General features: G+C 36.6%; 1 protein-coding gene across 4 annotated transcripts in view; it reads right to left on the reverse strand.

The window, feature by feature from the left end:
* The window catches only part of LOC111158650 (QKI, KH domain containing RNA binding), a 157,422-nt gene that overhangs the window by 99,996 nt on the left and 36,973 nt on the right, over positions 1-20,453 (reverse strand). For all 4 annotated transcript variants that reach the window (XM_022520830.1, XM_022520831.1, XM_022520834.1 and 1 more), the window contains exon 2: positions 19,699-19,841. In XM_022520830.1, the coding sequence (XP_022376538.1) occupies positions 19,699-19,841 (143 nt within the window). The remainder of the gene's footprint in view (positions 1-19,698; positions 19,842-20,453) is intronic.

Consider the following 20,453-nt stretch of genomic DNA (forward strand, 5'->3'; position numbering starts at 1 on the left):
AAGCCTCTGCCTTCGGCTCAGGTCATGATCCCATGTCGGGGGCTCTGCTCAGCAGGGAGCCTGCTCCCTCCTCTCTCTCTGCCTGCCTCTCTGCCTACTTGTGATTTCTGTCAAATAAATAAATAAAATCTTAAAAAAAAAAAAAGACTATTCTTTTCCAATTACTCTACGGTGCCATCATTGTCATAAATAACACCTATATATACTTGGGTCTATTTCTGAGTTCTCTATTTTATTACATCAATCTATTTGCTTATTCTTGCTTTAATATCACACTGTGTTAATTATTATAACTTTATAATAAATCTTAATATGCAGTATCCCAAGTTATTCTACCTTGCTCTGACTCAACAATGTCTCAGCTACTCATTCCCTTTGTTTCTGTACAGATTTTAAAACCAGTTGGTCAATTTCCAAAATAATACTGGTGGTAATTTTAGTTTGAGATATTATAACAGAGGCTTCAAAACCATGAGCATAGTATAATTCCTTTAGTTGGTCAGATCTTCCTTAATTTCTATCAAGAATATACATAAGGCTTTTTTATTGTGACTTTACTCATTTTTGTTAGACCTATTCCTAGATATTTGGGGGTTCATTTTTGCTATTATATATATTTTTTATCATTTTTGTTTCTTGTATATGAACACGTAACTGAATGTTCTGTATTAAACCTTAAAATCTGCAGTCTGTTTCTTCATTATTATAATTTTTCTGTAGGTACTTTTTTACTCTTTAGGTAAATAAACCTATCGCCTGCAAATAATGACTGTCATCTATCCATTCTCCTTCCCAACCATATGGCACTAGCCAATACATCTCAAGTTCAAAGTCAAAGAAGAGCCTATCATCCTTCACTTGTTCCAGATTTCAAAATTAAGTTTTCAACAGTTGACCATAAAGCTCAAAGTAATCTGTAAACTTTTTGTAGGTATAACTTTACCAGATCAAGTAAACTTCCTTCTATTTCTCAGTTTGCTAAAGGTTTTTTTTTTTTTTCTTTTTGAACCATGAGTGGACGTTTAATCACATTTGTTTACCATCTATTGAGACAACCATAATATTTCTCTTTAATTGTTAGTGCAGTGGATTACAATTATCTAATGTTAAAAAACCTTACATTCCTAAAATAAACTCAAGTTAATTTTGATGCATCATCCTTTTCATAAGTTATTCAGTTTGCTATCACTTTGATGATTTTTTAAAATTTACATTCATAAATGGAATTGGCTTGTAATACCCCCCCTTCTCATAATATGCTTCTTCGGTTTTGGCATCAAAGTTATTCTGGCCTCAAAACGTGCTGAGGTACATTCCCTCTTTTTCTACTCTCCGGATGGGCTTTGTAGAAGACACATTATTTCTCCCTCAAATATTGCATAGAAATCAGTGGTGAAACAACCTGGGCCTAGAGTTTTTCTCTGTGCAAGGTTTTTAATTATGGATTCAGTTCTTTAATTCAGTTTTTCCAGCCTTTCATATGTCAATTTTGGTAACCTGTATTTACCTAGAAATACGTCCATATTAGTTTAAACTTTCAAATTTGTTGATGTAAGCATAGATCTAATTTATTTCTCAGTATCTACAGAATCTGTAGTGATGTCCCCTCTTTCATTCCTGACTGGTTATCTACGCTTCCTTGTTCTTTATCAGTCTTCCAGTCTTTTCAAAAAGTTACTTTTGTTTTTGCTAACAGGGGTAGAAAGACTTAAAAACGACAGTTATTCTTTCACCCCTAAAGATATCTATGCCACTGCAGTGTAAACTTGTAGCTCATTTCAACCCTTGAGTCTGGGCTAGCACTGTGACTTGCTTTTCCAGTAAAACATAGTAGGAAGAATGACATTCGTGTGAAAAGCCTAAATCTCAATGTTAGGAGCATTTACTCTCTTAGAACCCTATTATTCCTATTTAAAGCAGCTCAGACTAACCTACTAGAGAATGAAGTGACCCAATCATCATCAGTGTCCCAGCCCATAGCCCACAACTCACAGAAACAGAGCTGCCTAGTCAACCTATATAAGTGACTACAGATGCAGACCAGAAGAACTACTTGGCTGAACCCAACCTAAAGAACCAGCCTGCAGAAGAGAAGCAGTATAGCTACATAAATGATGCTTGTTTTGACGTAAGTTATTGGGGTAGCTTATTATAATGCCATGAGACCCACCAGATACAATGATTCTCTTCCTTTCGTGGTTTCTTGTCTTTAATGATTTCTACTCTTAGCTTTATTATTTCCTTCCTTCCATTTCTACTGGGTTTAATGTATCTTTTTTTTAGCTTTCTGAAATGGATGCTTAGCTTACCGCACCTTATTCTTTCCTTATACACTTTTATAGCGTTAAGTATTCCTCTAAACTGGCTTTAGCTGCAACCCAAAGTTTTGATATGTCGTTATTTCCCTTATCATTCAAATCAAATAATTGATATTTAATATTTAAATGTTTTTCTCATTTCAAACATGAGATTTCCTAATCATCTGTCATTGATTTCTAACTTCTACATTATAATCAGAACACATACTGTGCAGAATATTAATCATGCATTGTTTGTTCAGAGTTTTCACTACAGCATATGGTCAATTTTTCTAAATATTCCACAGGTGCTCAAAAAAAATGCAAATTCTTCCATGACTACGTCTATTTCTCCTTGTAGTTCTATTTTGCCTTTATTATACACTGTTATTTGATATATACAAATTTTAAATTATTGTAGCCTTTTACCAATACTATTATGAAGTGGACCTCTATCTCCAGAAATACCTTCTGCCATTTAGCCTATAGATATTCAAAGAAGTAAAAATTTTTTGTTTTTCAAAGTGTATCTTTCTTGAACCTGTTACTTTCAATCTTTTGTTATCCTTGTATTTTAAATAGGACTTCTTTAAACAGCATCTCGATGAGTCTGTTTCTTCACCAATCTTGTAATCCTTGAATTTTAACTGGAACACTGAGCCTAGTGCTTTCTACAGGCCAATCCTCCTCTATGTTCCTTTTTGTCGTTTTTTTTTGTTGTTGTTGTTTTTTTGTGGGGAGGGGAGATCAGGGACACAGACAGAAATGAGCATGCTTTTTCCTTTATTTTTCCTATTCGCCTGAAAGTTACATGTTTATGCTAGACATGCATCACTGAATTGTCCAACACTAATGTTATTTTGTACTTTTACCCTTTTCCCATACAATGTAAGGACCCCAGACTATTTAACACCATTTATTCTAATTCAGTTTATATGCCATTGTTTTTCTAAATTTTGTATGCATTTTTAACTCAACAGATTATCATCCTGTACAAATAATGTGCATTTCTATTTACCCACACATTTACCATTTTCATTGCTCTTTATTACTTTCTATATCTCAGTTTTCCAAAGAAGATCATGTTTCTCCTTCCTAAAAAACACCTTTAAGTATTGCCTTTAGTGAACATCTTCTGGTAATGTAGTCTCTCATTTTTTTCCTCATCTGAAATTATCTTATTTTTGATGGGTACTGAATTCTACTTCAACAGTTCTTTTCTTTTCAACACCTTAAAGACCCTTTACTTTGTCTCCTGTTTTCTTCCATCATACTTCTGAAAAATGAGCTATTGAGTCCTGACTATGGCTCCTCTACAGGTAATCTTTTCCCTCATTCACTGCTTTTATGATTTCTTCAACTTTAGTTTTCAAAAGTTTTACTATGATGTGCCTAGGAATGACTTTTGTTTTACAATTCAGTTTCAAAAACCTCTGACTTTACCGCTTTTGCTATTAAAGTTCTCAGACGCACTCCTTTCAAACACTGCTTCTGTGCCATTCTCTCTTCTTCTAAAACTCCGACTACATACATTAGACTTTTCCACTTTCATTTTTCACAGTTTTTCTATCCCTCTGCCTCTCCACGCTGAGTATTTTCTTCTGAGCTACCTTCCAAGTTCACGACTTCTCTCTTCCAATGCTTCTATAATCTTTTGGTAAACCTGTTCATTCCAGTTAAGGAATTTTTCCAGTTCAATTCTTCTTTTACAGTTCCCATTTCCCTGCCATATTTCTCTAACTTATCTTTTGTCTCCTTCTACATACTAAGCATAGCTCTTATAAAATCTAAGTCTGATAATTCTAATACCTAGAGTCCCTGTGGATTTATTTTTATTATTTTGTTGTTTCTTCAGATTTTTGCTAATGTCATCCTATCTTCTTATGATTTGGGTTATTTTCTACTGGGTGCCAGATACTGTACTTACCACAGCTTACAAAAATAATATAAGGCCCAAAATGACCTTACCTTCTTCCACAAAGGATATACATCAGCTTTTCCTAGGGACGTTCTATTACTAACAATCCAAGATCACCTCTTAAAACAATTAGATGCTGACACACACTATCTATGAAAACCTCTGAAATTCTGGTTCACTTTTACTCCTATAATTCATACCCATCAACACCCCTTCCCCAAAGACTGGAGATGGGGAAGAGTCCATATAGATAGGTTACAAATTTCAACTTCTGTCCCCCAAAGTTCAGCCTCTCCGCTGTCCTCTCCAGATTTAGAAAACATACCCAGTGAAAGGTTTCTAAAAGCCAGACTTATATCCTTGATTATCTGCCCTCGATCTTCCTGGGGCTCTGATAAGTTCAAGCAAATGTTTCTTTGTCTTGTGTCCTATTTTACTGGAATTGCTCTGAATTTCTAGCTCCAAATCTACTAACTGGTCTGAATTACTCTGTCAGCCCTTAGAACAGAGAAGTCCACGGCATTTTTAAAGATGTTGCTTGCCTTTTAACCTAAAGAGATCCAGAACTAACATAATTTCAGGCAGTATGGGGTAAAAATATATCAGAATGAGAGTCTGAGGAAGAGAAATAAGGCACATACCACAGAAAGTCTATCTGCAAGCCTGGCCCTATGCTGACTATTCCTACTTACCTGCTACTTCCTAACTCTACCTTTTTCTTACCTATACAGAGAGAGAGAATGAGCAGGGGAGGGGCAGAGAGAAAAGATGACTCCTTGCTACGCAGGGAGCCCGAAGAAGGGTTAGATCCCATGACCTGAGCTGAAGGCAGACACTCAACTGACTGAGCCACCCAGGCACATCCCCTAACTCTACCTTTTTATACACGCAAATTCCTTAAAACTTCACACCCCTCATCCCCTCAAAACAGCATGAACAGAGACAAGAATCTGCACATCTCACCTTCCCTCTTTTTGTTTAGTTCAGTTATTTTTTTTTTAGTACAACATTTTTAAATTTAACTCACTAAAACATTTATTCAAGGTCTGCTAAGTGGTACAGTAAAAGAGATGATAGGGATTTAAAAAAGAAGAAAAAAGAAGTGGAGGAAGAGCAGAAACTCTCCCTCCTCTCATGAAATCTATGAAAATGCTGTTACTCTATGTGTTACCTTGACTGTTTCTTAAAATAAGTGGCCTTGTCAGCTCTTCTCTCCCTCAGTAATAGTTGTGCTCTCTACAGATCCTTTTCCAAGGCAACTCATGTACTGAATATACAAATGGAAAAGAATGTCTAGAAAAATACATTAATAAACAGAGATAACTTAGTGCTTCCAATAAGTAATACATAATTATTTTTGATTCGTGTTCTTTGTCAAGTTGCTTGGCATAAACTTCGTGACATACACTTAGAAGACCCTTTCTGACACATCCTATTCTTTCACTTATTAAACCTTTTCTGCCAGAACCACAGTATTATGATTACATAGTCTTCTACCACAACTAAGTAATCCTCACAATTATTATCTAAATAGGAAATGTTTTAAAACCAGTCAAAACCAATGTATTAAAACTGCAAAACAAAATTTTCCTAACCTAAAAAATGAAACAATCTCTACTGCCCAAAAACCAACAAACAGCTCAAGTGTGTTAAAGTGCATACCACTGGGATTCTAACACAATTGAAACTGTCAAGGTCATCCTTCTCAAAATGCTGTAAGAATTAAAAAAAAAAAAAAATATCATAGCAGCTGCTTTGTCTACTGCAACCAATTTCCAAGTTAATATCGTTTGCCTTGCATTAAAATTCATTCTGTGTTGATTTATCATGCTAGTTCTGCAGCTTCATTCAATTAAAACAATGTCACAATACAGTCAAAGAAAATCATTTTATACAGCCCAAGTTAACTGCAACTTTGAAGGCCAAAAAAAGGAAAGAAAGAAAGAAGAAGAAGAGACATTCATAAACCCCACTGTTTAAGTAAAGACCTTCTCTGTGGCTCACCAATTCTACTTCTGCCCAATGGCATGTTATTTTCTGAAGAAGAGGTTAACAACAATCATGTCTAATGCTATTAGCTGCTGCTCACTTCATTTTAAATAGAAATGACAGATTTTTCACAATGAAAAATTAGAAAGTAATATGGCAAATCTTTCCATTAATCTTTTAAGAAATCTACAATTAAAGAGAAAATCTTCTGTCAAACACGTAACTAATAAAACACAGCTTTCCAAAAGCATTTCAGTGAAACACTAAGAGGTGTTAAAGAGCAATTTCTGCTTAAAATTTTATAAAAATAAATTTTAAGAGAACATGTACTTCTTTGCCTTGTATTTTGCATAACAGATTGATAATCTTTTTAAATACGGTTTCTGGTGCTTCTACAGTGTAAGACACCTTACAACCTTATATTGTATTTCATATATGACATAGTAGGCATGAAACACACACACAAATGTGTATTTGTTGAACTCCTTCTCTTAGGAAGTAACAAAAAATATACCAACTCTAATGCAGTCAACATTAGTGAGCTTATCTTATGCAAATATGTTAAGACGAAAGAAGAGTCATGGTATTTTGCGCAGTACAACTGGTTTTATTTTAAAATACCAGAATGGGGACACCTGGGTGGCTTAGTCAGTTATACATCCGACTCTTAATTTTGGCTCAGTCATGATCTCAGGGTTGTGAGACTGAGTCCCAAGTTGGGCTCTCCCTCTATTCCTCCCTCACAATGCATATTCTCTCCCCACCCTTAAAAATATATAAATAAAATAAAATACCAAAATGATATTTTGTTTGTTTTACTGATTGGCTCTAGATTTATCGCACTTAGAGAGAAAATATTAATACAGATTAAATTTGAAAGTTTGCTGTTTCTATAGTCATTCACCATGAACAGCACAATGTTCTTTCAGTATTCAAAAACCATTATCCAATGCAGCAAAGCTGCTCTTGTCATTTAGGAACAAATGAAGTTTCAACATGTTTTTTGATTTTCATGTTCATCTACTTATTAACACAAATGCAGAAACCAACCAATATTCTTGTCAGAACTATACTCATTTATCAATTCAAACATAGGTTTTAGCCAGAGAAAAAAAGTTCAGCAAAAATCAACAAAAGCATTATGTAAAACACATACAAACACACTCCAAAAGCAAAATAGACTGAATATATCAAAATGTCTTGTGCTGGGGTTCCTGGGTGGCTCAGGAGGTTAAGCCTTCGGCTCAGGTCATGATCTCAGGGCCCTGGAATGGAGCCCCACATTGGGCTCTCTGCTCAGCAGGGAGCCTGCTTCCCCCCTCTTCTGCCCCCACCTGCTCTCTGCCTACTTGTGATCTCTCTCTCTTCTGTCAAATAAATAAATGCAATCTTAAAAAAAAAAGTAAGTCTTGTGCTTTTGGGGGAGATAAATGTCTTATTCCTTTTCCATCTCCATATTAATTCTTGACAAGCAGCCAGTAAAGTCTTCTTACGCTACACAATAATTTTTACAGGAACCATTTTGTAAATCTTCATATATTAGGCCTTTATAATCATCTTCTACTAATGGCACAATGCTATGCAAGAAAAGGCATTTGTACCAGCAGATGTAAGGGTGGGGGAAACAGAACTAGTAATAACTAAAATATGAAATCTGTGGCATATAAAATGTGTATGACCTAAATTTTAGGAAGTCTTCATCATTTGAGCATAGATAAAATTGGGAAAGAAGCTGAAACCACTCTGGAAACAAACAGGTTAGTAAAACAGATGATTATTTTTCTAGAAGCTAAATAATAATAACTGCATTGGAAAACAAACATTATTTAAGCAATTAAAATAAAAATATGAGGGGTGCCTGGGTGGCTCAGTGGGTTAAAGCCTCTGCCTTCGGCTCAGGTCATGATCCCAGGGTCCTGGGATCAAGTCCTGCATCAGGCTCTCTGCTTAGCAGGGAGCCTGCTTCCCCGGCCTCTCTGCCTGCCTCTCTGCCTACTTGTGATCTCTCTCTGTCAAATAAATAAATAAAATCTTTAAAAAATAAAAATAAAAATAAAATAAAATAAAAATATGAAAGCCAACAAGAGTTTCATGACACAAGTAAATGACACAAGAGTTTTAGGACATAATTTTTGACAGTGTAAAGTCCAAACTCCTATACACCAGGCTCTTTAAAAAGTCTCTAACTACTTTTTAAACCTTTGTTTTTGCTGTTACCTGCATGTTTAGCCACATAATTCATTGTCCTATAAAAAAATGGGGAGTACTTTTTTTTTTAAGGCAGATAGTTTTAATTTTTCTTTCCTTTCTGAAACACCTTTCTTCCTCCTTCCCTCCCTCAAAACATGTCAAATCCTCCTCAACATACAATACTGAGTTCAAGTGTTCCTCTTCCTGTGATTTTCTGAATTCTCTGATTCCTAGAAACAGTTGTTTTCCTCTCTAAAGTGAGGATTTTAGAGCACTATATAAGCACCCCTCTCGCAGGCCCTACCACAAGATATGCAAGGATGTACATACATGTCTCTTGCATATCATCCCATGAGCCAGAAACCAGTACCTGGTCCTCTTTATTAATTGTTTTTCATCCACAATGACTCACACAATATATAGCACACAGACAAAGCTAATTATTTATTCAATTATTGGCTAATACAATTTCAAAGCGTTCACAGAAATCATGTAGACCTTTTCATTCTCATGGTAAAAAATTAAATCACTAAGTCATATGCAGCACAGGAACTCTTCCAAATTTCAGAAATTTCTCAAATAAGCCTGATGGACTGATCTCAGGATAAACTCCAAATGACAAAACCAATGATGTCACAGAAACAAAATGCTATCTGCACTTTCCATTTCAATATGGAAGTATCATGAGTGCAATGACTAGGTCATTCAACATCTCCTAGGTGCTGACTACACTGAAGTATATTTTATTATGAGTGTTCTAGTATGAACTAGCTTCTATGCTCAGCACTTTATGTGCATTAAGTCACTTCATCCTCATAACACTGCTGAAAGACAGTCACCGTTATCATTAATGTTTAATACATGAGAGGTGACAAGAGTAGCTAGCCCCTATCCTAGAACACCTAGATTGCATACAGAGTTTGGACACTTAATTAGTACAGTATAATGCCCCTCTTCTTCTTCTTCTTCTTTTTTTTTTAAATTTTATTTATTTATTTGACAGGCAGAGATCACAAGCAGGCAGAGAGGCAGGCGGAGAGAGGGGAGGAAGCAGGCTCCCTGGTAAGCAGAGAGTCGGATGCGGGGCTTGATCCCAGGACCCCGGGATCATGACCTGAGCCAAAGGCAGAGGCTTTAACCCGCTGAGCCACCCAGGCGCCCCAATGCCCCTCTTCTAAAGACCTAAAAATTATACATCCTAATCACACCAGAAACTCACGTTTAGTTTTCTCACTCAAAATGTCTGGTAAAACGTTTATAAAAACTCTCTTCAGATTCAGGTTTACTTTCAGAGTCCAACTGTGTTTTTTTAAATAATTCCTTCTCCACTTAAATCTCAAAATTTAGGATTACTGTACCACTGTTACATAACCATACCTTGATATTTTCATCTTTTACTTATTGGGATCACTGCCTTAACAATCATGATATACATCCTTAGCATAACTGAACCTTTTATAGGAATGAAAGCCTTGATGTTTTTATTATTTCATCCATTTATTTCAATAAAAAATACAGTAATTTCAAAAAAGAGAGAAAGAGAAGAATATGATAATCTGAGTCAAAACTGAGCTTACAAGTGTGACTTCAAACCCAGAAGATGAGTCTAGGAGATTAAATATATAGTTCTGACCATGGATTACAAATGCTATCTAAGGCTCTTTGAAATGGATTGAATAAGTATTATCAACCTCATACACTATTTCAAAATTATTAATTCAGCTCTTAAAGTGACCTGCTTTCTTTGGCACAAATTTTGGTAACATCTGATAACCATCTTTTATACCACCCTGGTTCAATGTTCCCACATTGTTAAGAACAATGAGGCTTAGAGAGAGTGTTAAATTATTTCTTTTGTTAATAGAGTATTTTTTGATGTTACTCTTGGTTTCTCTATAATAGTAAATTATAAAATCTTGCCCTGTATTCTCTACTTCAAATAAATAGCACCACTACCAAAACCCTCTCTCATTCTTAGCCTCCACATATAACAGACTAAAAAATCTTAGTTTCCATTATTTATTCTTCATTTCAACCTCACTGCCTTAGTTCAGGTGTTACTGTGTAACAGGATGATGGCCATAACAGGTACTATGAAGGCAGGAAATGCATCTTTTTATATTCTTGTGCCTGGTGCCTAGCACAGGTCACACACAAGTCTGAGATAAAAGAATGATGCCAAAATGTTACTGGTTTGTGCTCAGATCTCTTCAGTCTTCATGCTTTTACTTTTCAAATTTTCACTTTCTCTTTTGCTTTAATCTGTTAAAACTGCAAATTTATATGGCTTTCATACAATTTATAAATAAAAAGGCAAGAGACTAATCAAAGCAATCATTGTTCTCTAACCCCAAAGAATACAATACATACACACTTCTTTAAAGCTTAATCAATTCCTTACAAAATAGTAAAAAAAAAAAAAAAAAAATTATCACACCAATATGAAACATGGAGATGGCCAAGGTCACGCTAGGTAGGCTGCTTACCTGATGATACTGTTTTTGGACTTAGGGAAAACAGTTTTCTACGGTAGGTCAAAACGAGATTTCAGGAAGTGCCTAATTTACTTACAAACTACTTGTTTTGAAGGGCTGAATTTATTAAGACATACAATGCTTTCCCAATGAAATAATTAACTGAATTTAGTTCTAAGGCTACTTGCTGAAATGTCTGATTGCAATGTTCTTAGAGTAAAGCTAAGGCAGTTTCCGCTGAAAACTAGTTTTCCGCTGAAATTCAAACCAAAAGTTAAGTATAAATGCTGAGCTCATTCACTCATAAAATAAATTTAGGTCTTCTACTATAAGCAAGCAACTAAGATGGGTGGTCAAGCTCAAGTGATAGAACCTTCAACTACCCCAAAGCCCATTTTGTTTGCCGATTTTGGAGGGAAGAGGGTTAGAATTAGGAAGACTGTATAACTGACTGCTTCACTCAATTCCAGGAGGCCATGCTATCTCAAGTTGGGCCAACAGTCTATCCACATCTCAAACTTTCCTTTAATAGCTAAGAGAAACACTTCGATGTTTCTGGAATATGAATAGCCCTGAGAATCTGGTTTCACTCCAATTTTTATTACATTCCTGTGGTTATTTCAGGGACAATCTTAGAGATATGGAGGTTAGATATCAGTGATAAGGTACTGAACTGACTGAGAAGTCTCTTACAACAATAATTTAACCGTATCAGATCCTAAGAAACTTCTTGGATAAATCACAGACAAAACGTTTTATCTCAGGTGGGCCTGGAAAACACTTGCCTGGTAATAATCCCCTAAAAGCAAACTCGTTTCCAAATCTATTCTAAATACTAATTCTTCTTAAATATTAAAATGTATTACCTAAATAAAGCTTAAAAATTTAAGACTCTGAGAAGACTTATTATTTTTAAAATTGTAAACTCTGAAAAAGCCTGAGGTAAACAACATTTCTTTTCAGAATGTCTTGAAATCCTTTTTCAAATAACTTCTATTAGCAACCTAAGCAATTTTAATATACCTCAGGCCATAAAAACCCTAATTAAATATTTGATACACAGCAGGCCTTAATATGCCCTGGTAGAGTAAAATAAAAAGGAAACTTCCAAATCAAAACTAGAAAGACAGAAGTCATGAAACTAACCCTCACTAAATTATCTGTTTAAAGTTCAAAGTCAACTGTTAACAGTGTCTCTACCTAAAACAAAGATATGCTCACTTTCATCAAACAGCACTGTTAAATTAAAAACTCCAACAGATTAATAGATAATCTGAAGTATTTCACAGCTCTACTCAATATTCCTAAAAATCAACAATTGATCATTAATAGTTTAACATGTAAACTATCAGAGAGACAGAGATATGCAGATCTTACTTTTGTTTTATATTTCACTCATAATTAAGATCATATATAGGCAAAAATTAAGCCTTAACCTAGGTAATGAAAAAGGAGACTTTGCAGATTATTAAATTTGGATTTAATGTCCATTTGTTTCTCAAGAGAACAAAGGCGAAAGTAGTTTATATGAAGACTCTCGAAGACTCTTGATTAATTCTTTCAACAAGTAAGGAAGCCACAATAGTCAAAGGAGCAACGGCCTAATGAAAGGTAACTATACTGACTCCTGTTCTCCTCAAAGGCCATCCCAAACAAACGACAGTTCAACAGCCAATGTGCAAGAGACAACCTTGAGAAACAGGAAAAAAATCAACAATCTTACACTATATACTAAATCAGAAGCTGTGATTAGCCAAATTTAGGAAAACTGAATTGAAAGGCAACTTAAAACTCTTGCTCCGCCATTAACACAGACTATTCCTATGAGACTACAGGAAGTGATGAGCAATATTATAAACCTGTATTACTAATTACAGTTGCCAGGCTGGGATCCTTCTTGGAAAAAAATATTGAAAATGCATTTATCTCAGGCTCCCTGCTCAGCAGGGAGTCTGCTTCTCCCTCTCCCTCTGCCCTTCCCCAGTCCCTGCATGTTCTCTCTCACTCTCTCTCAAATAAATAGTATCTTTAAAAAAAAAAATGAAAATGCATTTAACCATCTTACAAACCTCTGACAACGGTCATCATAATAGCCTGCACCCAAGATATAAATTTCAAAGCTATAATCATTAAAAACAAACCCATTTTAAAAATGTAAAAAAATCAGTTATCTTCATATTTAATATTTAGAGAAAGTTTCACTAATTTCATATCACATCCCAAGCAAAGAGTTTAGCAATCTAATCTGTTCATGTGTGTACTACACAACTAAGATCCCTAACAGCTAGACCTTCACAATATTTGGGACTTATCTACCACTGAGGCTAATCCTATAAAACAGTATCTCACAACTCAAAATTGAATAACTAGGCAAATTTAATAAGAGAATTATTACTGACTCATTGAAACATAACATCTTCTATTTATATCAATCAGAGTTAACTTCATTCGCATACCGCTTTGTAAGATCTCCATGGATTCGGACAAGTCCTTAATAACTTAACCAGCCAAATTACCAGTTTGATGGCCTACGTTTAACTTTAATCTTCTTCATGTCTGTCACTTTATGAATGTATGATAAACTTACATATTCTTTTTTTAAGATTTTTTATTTATTTAACAGACAGAGATCACGAGTAGGCAGAGAGGCAGGAAGAAAGAGAGAGGAGGAAGTAGGCTCCCTGCCAGGCAGAGAGCCCAATGTGGGGCTCGATCCCAGGACCCTGAGATAGATCATGACTTGAGCTGAAGGCAGAGGCTTTAACTCACTGAGCCACCCAGGCGCCCCTAAACTTACATATTCTTGAATGATTTAATGTAATATATGTTATCTTTCATTCAAGACTGTGGACTCCTTCAAGGACAGGAAATTTTTTTCATGTTCATGATCACAAGAACCATACTGAGTACAGTATCAGATGCCATACATTTGTTATCTTTATTCTTCCGAACAATTTTATGAGGTGGACCTTATAATTTAGTAAACAAGGAAACAGATTCTAAAAAGTTAACATGATACCTCAAAGCCAGTATGACAGTAGAGACTATTTTTCAGCAAGTATTTATTCCAGTCCCCTTCTCACTATGGACTGAATGGCCTGTCAATGCAGTTTCTTAATTTCAGTGCTACTGACATTTGGGGTAAGATAATCTTTTGTCGTGAAAGGGCTTCCCTGTTCATTTTAAGATGTTCAGCAATATCCCTGGCATTTACCTACTAGATGCCACCAGCATCTCCACCACCTGTAGTTTTGCCAACCCAGTATATCTCCAGATACTGTCAAATTCTGAGAGGGGCAAACTCATCCACAGTGGACAATCACTGGGTTAATGCATCGTTAGCAGACAGGAGCAGAGGCCTTTCACATGCTTAAGCAGTTTGGTGTGGCTCTGGTACTCCAGGGCCCTCCATAAGAGCATGCTACTAGCTGCTGCTGTCCCTTCAGACTGAGCCCAGCAAGAACACAAAGATCTAGGGGCGCCTGGGTGGCTCAGTGGGTTGAGCCGCTGCCTTCGGCTCAGGTCGTGATCTCAGGGTCCTGGGATCGAGCCCCGCATCGGGCTCTCTGCTCAGCAGGGAGCCTGCTTCCTCCTCTCTCTCTGCCTGCTTGTGATCTCTCTCTCTGTCAAATAAATAAATAAAATCTTAAAAAAAAAAAAGAACACAAAGATCTAAACCCACCGGCAGCTGGCATAGGTCAAGTTCAGCTAAGCCTAATCAGTAGAATCTCAGCTGCCATACAGTAAAGGCTCAAGAGCACAAAAACCAATGCTTGTTATATTAAGCCAGTAAGTTTTAGAGTAGTTTATTATGGCGTATTATTATGGCAACTGTTGACAAATACAGCCGCAAGGGAGTAAAGCCAAGATTCAAAACTGAGGTCTGTCTGGCTCAAAAACCCACTGTTACCCAACTATGTCAAAGAGTTTTTCTCAACAGAATTAATATCCCCACCTCCAGGATGTGTTTGGTACACAGCAGAGATGCAATAAAAACTCGCTTTGTTAATAAATATAAATACTGAATGTGAATTTTTAGCCAATTTTCAGTTCATTTTCAATATGCTACTCTTCTACCTCCAAATTAACACTTTTATAAAATAAGTTGCTATGTGCAGACACAAAGGACAAGTTTTAAATAAAAGCTTAGCAGTATTTCAAAGAGTGAGGCTTTCACACAGATACGCACAACAAATATTTATTGTACATCTACCATTCACCAGACACCATTCTAGGCAGTGAGAATACAAAAAGAGACAAAATCCCCACCCTCATAGACCTTGCATTCTGGTTAACACTTACACAGTGTAACGACATTTTCCAAGTGCTTCATGTGTATTAACTCACTTCTTCTAACTCCTTGTATACCTATGAGAGACTTACTACCTCCTTATACAGGTGAGAAAACGGAGAACCATAAATGACAAGTAATTTGCCCAAAGTTACAAAGTAAGTTGGCAGAGCCAGTCAAGGGTCTGGGTTTGCATCCATACTTTTTAAACTACTATGTCATATACCCCTTCAAAGCTCTAATAACAAGCAGGGACACGTGGGTGGCACAATCGTTGAGTGTCCGACTCTTGGTTTTCGCTCAGGTGGAGATCTCAGGGACATGAGACTGAGCCAGGCATCAGACTCCGAGCCCAGTGCAAGTCTGCCTGAGATTCTCTCTCCCTTTTCCCCTCCTGCCCACACTCCCCACCAGGTTCACGTGCATGTGCGCACGCTCTCTCTCTCTCTCTCGCTCTCTCTCTAAAATAAATGTAAAATAATAAAAGCCATTTGAGTCAAATAGGATGAATTCACAAAATCAAACCTATATACAAATGGTGTGGGTGGAAGAGAACCGTATGAAATTATCTCTAAGATACAGAAAGTGAAGAAAAGCAAGAAAAGGAAGAATGCATCTTTTTTTCACTGTGGCCAATATCTAATTCATAATTTTGAAATAAATCTTTTCCCATACTGCCAAAATCTGATTCCCCTGTTTTATTTGAGAACTATTTCCATTTTTTCAAAAGGTGACATAAAGTTCCTAATACAGAGCACAAAACAGTTACTGCTCATTTGGTATATATTAATAACCTCAAAGAAAAATAATTCTTAAATTCTTGTAACAAATATTAACTTTTTTACTTTTTCGGAGAGAGAGAGAGAGCATGCCCACACACGTGAGCTTGGGGGCGGGGGGGGCAAAGGGAAAGGGAGAAAGAGATCTTAAGCAGACACCATGCCTAGCACGGAGCCCAAGGCAGGGCTCGATCTCAGGACCCTGAGATCATGACCTGAGCCAAAACCAAGAGTCCGAACGTAAGCCACCCAGGCACCACAATTAACTTAATTCTTGTAATAGAACTCTTGTATTAAATATACCTTTAATTCCTGTAACAAAGTTAAAATTTTAAGGTATTGAAAAAATTACCTGTAAGACCACAATGGTTTAAATCCATGTCAATGCTCTTATGAATTATAACTAAATTTCTCATTTTAAAAGCTTTGTTAAAATACATATTGTTGGATGCCAAAAGTCATCCACAACTCATAAACCCACCTACCTATTTGATATGCCCACACCTGGACATCTGACTTCAAACTCAACATGGCTACATCAGAACTGCTGAATCCCCACCTGCCCGGTGGGCTCCTGCCTCAGTCTTTCTATCTTAGGAACTGGTGATTCTGTTCCTCCAACTGATCAAAACCTGCAAGTTATTCCTGACTTTCCTTCACACTCTATACCCCATGTATCAGCAAATGCTACCAGCTCTAAGGTAACAATCTATGCAGTATCCAAGAATTTCTTTTGTTTTTGGTTTTTTTTTAAAATAAAGATTTTATTATTTATTTATTATTTGAGAGAGAGTGAGTGCACGAGGAGGAGTAGGGCCAGAAGGAGAAGCAAACTCCTCAATGAGCAGGGAGACCCATTCAGAACTTGATCCTGGAACTCCAGGATCATGACCCGAGCTAAAGGCAGTCACTTAACGCACTGAGCCACCCAGGAACCAAGAATTTCTAAGATCTCTTGTTCAAGTTTCTCTTCTACTCCCTAAGCTGGTGTCCCATTGCCCACAGCAACCAGAATGAATCTATTAAAACCGAACTCAGCCCATTACCACTCTTCAGCTCAAAACATCTGAATGGCTTCCCACTTCACTCAATAGTATCTCAAATCCCTATAGGGGCTCACAGCCCCTACATGAGATGGCCCCTCTGCTAACTCTCTAATCTTGTATCTTACCACACTTCCCAAGCACACTCATGCCTCAGGAATTACACATGCTGTGCACTCTGCCTGGAATGGTTTTCCCCCAGATAATTTTCATGCCTTTCTCCCCATCACGTCAGTCATGTCTCTACATTTCCTCCATCTTGTAAGAGATAATTTTACTATAAATACAGTCATCATTTACATGCTTAGCCCACCTTATTTTTTTCAATAGCACTGACTGCACTTAAAGTAAATATTCATTTGTTTATTTTCCATCTCTGCCACTGCATTGTCTGCTCCACAAGAGCAGAGGTACTGTTTAATTCACCACTATACCCACCTCCTGAACAATCCTTGGCAAAAGAACCACCTGTTAGCCCCACTTATTCTGATGATAAACAAGTAAGAGCAGTGCTCCTCAAGCGTGCATCATAATCCATGACAGGGCTTGGAAGGCAGATTGCGAGGCCTCAGCCCTCAGGTTTCTGATTCAACTAGTCTGGGGTAGGGCTTGAACATTTATAAGTTCCCAGAAGGCATGGATACCATAGTCTGGAGACCACATATTGAGATCCACTGACCTGGACAATGTTACACCGCCTAACAGCTGTCAGCAACAGGAGCTGACCATGGCAATGAATCTCAACTGGTGAAGAAAGACGGGAACAGAGTGCAAAGTTACCTAGTACTGCACCCACGCTATGAAATACATCTCTTCTCACTTGGAGGAGTATATCAAACATGCCTTTAAATAATGCAATATAAGTATCACCTTCCCCGAACAGGATTTTTTCCAGAAGAACGCAGACCAAGCAGACAGGATTATTTTCTCTAACAACATCTTATGATCTTATGTATTCTGTGTTGATGACTAGTGCTGAAACTGTGTCTTTTAAACAAACAGATGAGAAGGTAGATATCCTTTAGGAGATAATGAAACGCCCAACAGCAGTGCACACCAACTGCAAGAGCTGTCAAATCGTAACTTCCTGCCTCCGGGAATCACTGCAGTCGAGGGTGGGGCCAGAGTCATCATGTCTAGGTTTTATTAGTTAACCTTCCATCTTCAGTCATGGCAGACTGGTCCAAAACACACCTTCTCTGCTAAGAATCTGAAGTTTGAAGATAAAGTATAGGAGGCACTGAAATCAAATTATGTTAAAAGCAAGGGTCTCAAAGAAAAGGCTGAATTCCTAGTGCTGAGGTTCTCAAAGCTGTATCTTGTATCATGGCCCCTCTCTTACAGGAGGCTTTGCTCTCCAGCTACTTCCTTTAATCTTATGATACCCAATTACCTTCCAACAAACTCCTTGCCTACGTTATCCAGAATTGTTTATATATATGCAACCAAAAATACTTTCAAAGTAAATATATTAGCCTTATAGAAAATTGTATTAGAAATGCAACTTGTGAAATGTCACAGCTTTTTTCCATTAATCCAACTTAAGACATTTATTTTCCATCTTTACACAAGCAGACTGTCCATATAATCAATGAATCTTACAATATACATCACATTTTGACCTCACAATACCAATTCCTTTTTGCAGAATCAGAATAGTTTTTGCTTTCAGAATAGTTCTCTGAAACCTAGCAAAATACCAACAGTTTGCCTTTCAGAAGGCACTGGAACCAATTACGTACAAATATTATGCACATTGGAAGTCCATAGTGAACCACCACCAAAAAAGGTTCTTGTGTTAAATTCCTTATACTCTGATGGAAATAAATAGAAAAACAAATTAAAACATACCAAACAGCAAGTGCTCCTCAGAAAAATAAAGAAAATTAGGTCAAACAATGAGTAACTAGATTGCTTTAGATAAAATAGTGAGGGGAGGCTTCTCGGAGTAACATTTGAGCTAAAATCTTAACCATAAAAAGAAGCCAGCCAGTATACAGCTAACATAAACATACTTAGGCTGGGAATAGACCTGACTTGTTCTAACAGCCAATGTGACTACAGTGTATTTAGGAGAGGGAAACTCACTTAAGATGAGGTCAGAGAGATATAAAGAACCATACGACATAGCGCTTTGTAACAAACAAGAGTTTGGAGCTAATTATAAATTAAGTGGTACAGGACAAGGCAGCTATTTGCAACGAGATGTTTATGGAGAATATCTGAGGAAGAAACAGGAATGAAAAAGACAAAACAAAAGAAAAAAATTAAGAACAATGGTTATCATAAAAATTTTGGAGCTGAAAGGAAGCTTAGCTGTCACACAGTCCAACTTCTCATTTTACCGAAAGGATGACATAGCCCAGGCTGTGGCTTCTCTGAGGTCAGATTAAAAATGAGAAGAGAATTGTATTTGGTGCTCTCTGCAACATTCAGGCCAAAGCTCTTTCTGTAATTCTGGCCTCAGTATGAAATCTAAAGCCAAGTCTTTACCATGCCCATTTCCAAAAGTGACAACAGCAGCCATTAAATGAAAATATATCTAAAAAAATTTTTTAACTGTCCACACCAAATTAATACCTCTAGTATTAACCTTCCCTCAGATGACATTTTTTTAAGCAGCTGACAATGCTTAAGTATTTGTCACCAAATACATCCCTTCCCAAAGTATATGAAGCAGAAAAAAAAAATTGAATAAGACAACAAAATATACTTACATCTGGATATTCTTTTACAGGCACATAAAGTTTCTCTTGTAACTGAACAATAGGTCCCACAGCATCAGGCAATTCTGCACTCCTTTTCTCTGTACTGCCATTTAATGTGTCATTGTACATGTCTTTCCGTACTCTGCTAATTTCTGTTAAAAGTAAAAATTTTAAATGTGTTAGACAAAAAAATATTCTTGCTAGTCGAGGGGGGAAAATAAAACAGAAGGTAGGGGAGGGTTTCACTGATAAAGTGTTAAAACTCAAAGAGTAATGAATTATTAACCTATTCTACCATTCCCTGGATTAAGTCTATGTTTAACAGGACCATAGCCTTAATGAATTTCTACCAAAAATCAAATTTATCTAAACCAAATAATATATTTTATTTTTAAGAGATTTATTTTTAATTTTAGAGAATGAGCGCACTGGGGGTTGGGGCTGGCAGAAGGCGAGAAAGTCCCAAGCAGCCTCCACCCTCAGGGTGGAGCCCAACTAGGGGTTCAATCTCAAAACCCTGAGATCACAACCTGACCTGAAAGCAAGGGTCGGACGTTTAACTGACTGCACCACCCAGGTGCCCCTACATTTTATTTAAATTAACTAAAGAGCCCAAGCTCTTATCCTCTATTTTAATATACCTGTTATTTTGCTTATTTCTCCATGCTTGAATGAAGCCAGTCATTCCAAACAAGAACTTCAATCAAATAAGAATGCCTATTAGACAAAACTAATGACAAAGGCTCTTTTACACTTCAGAACTA

Source organism: Enhydra lutris, unplaced genomic scaffold (genome assembly GCF_002288905.1).
Source record: "Enhydra lutris kenyoni isolate GAN:26980312 unplaced genomic scaffold, ASM228890v2 scaffoldscaffold62, whole genome shotgun sequence".
Lineage (NCBI taxonomy): Eukaryota > Metazoa > Chordata > Mammalia > Carnivora > Mustelidae > Enhydra > Enhydra lutris.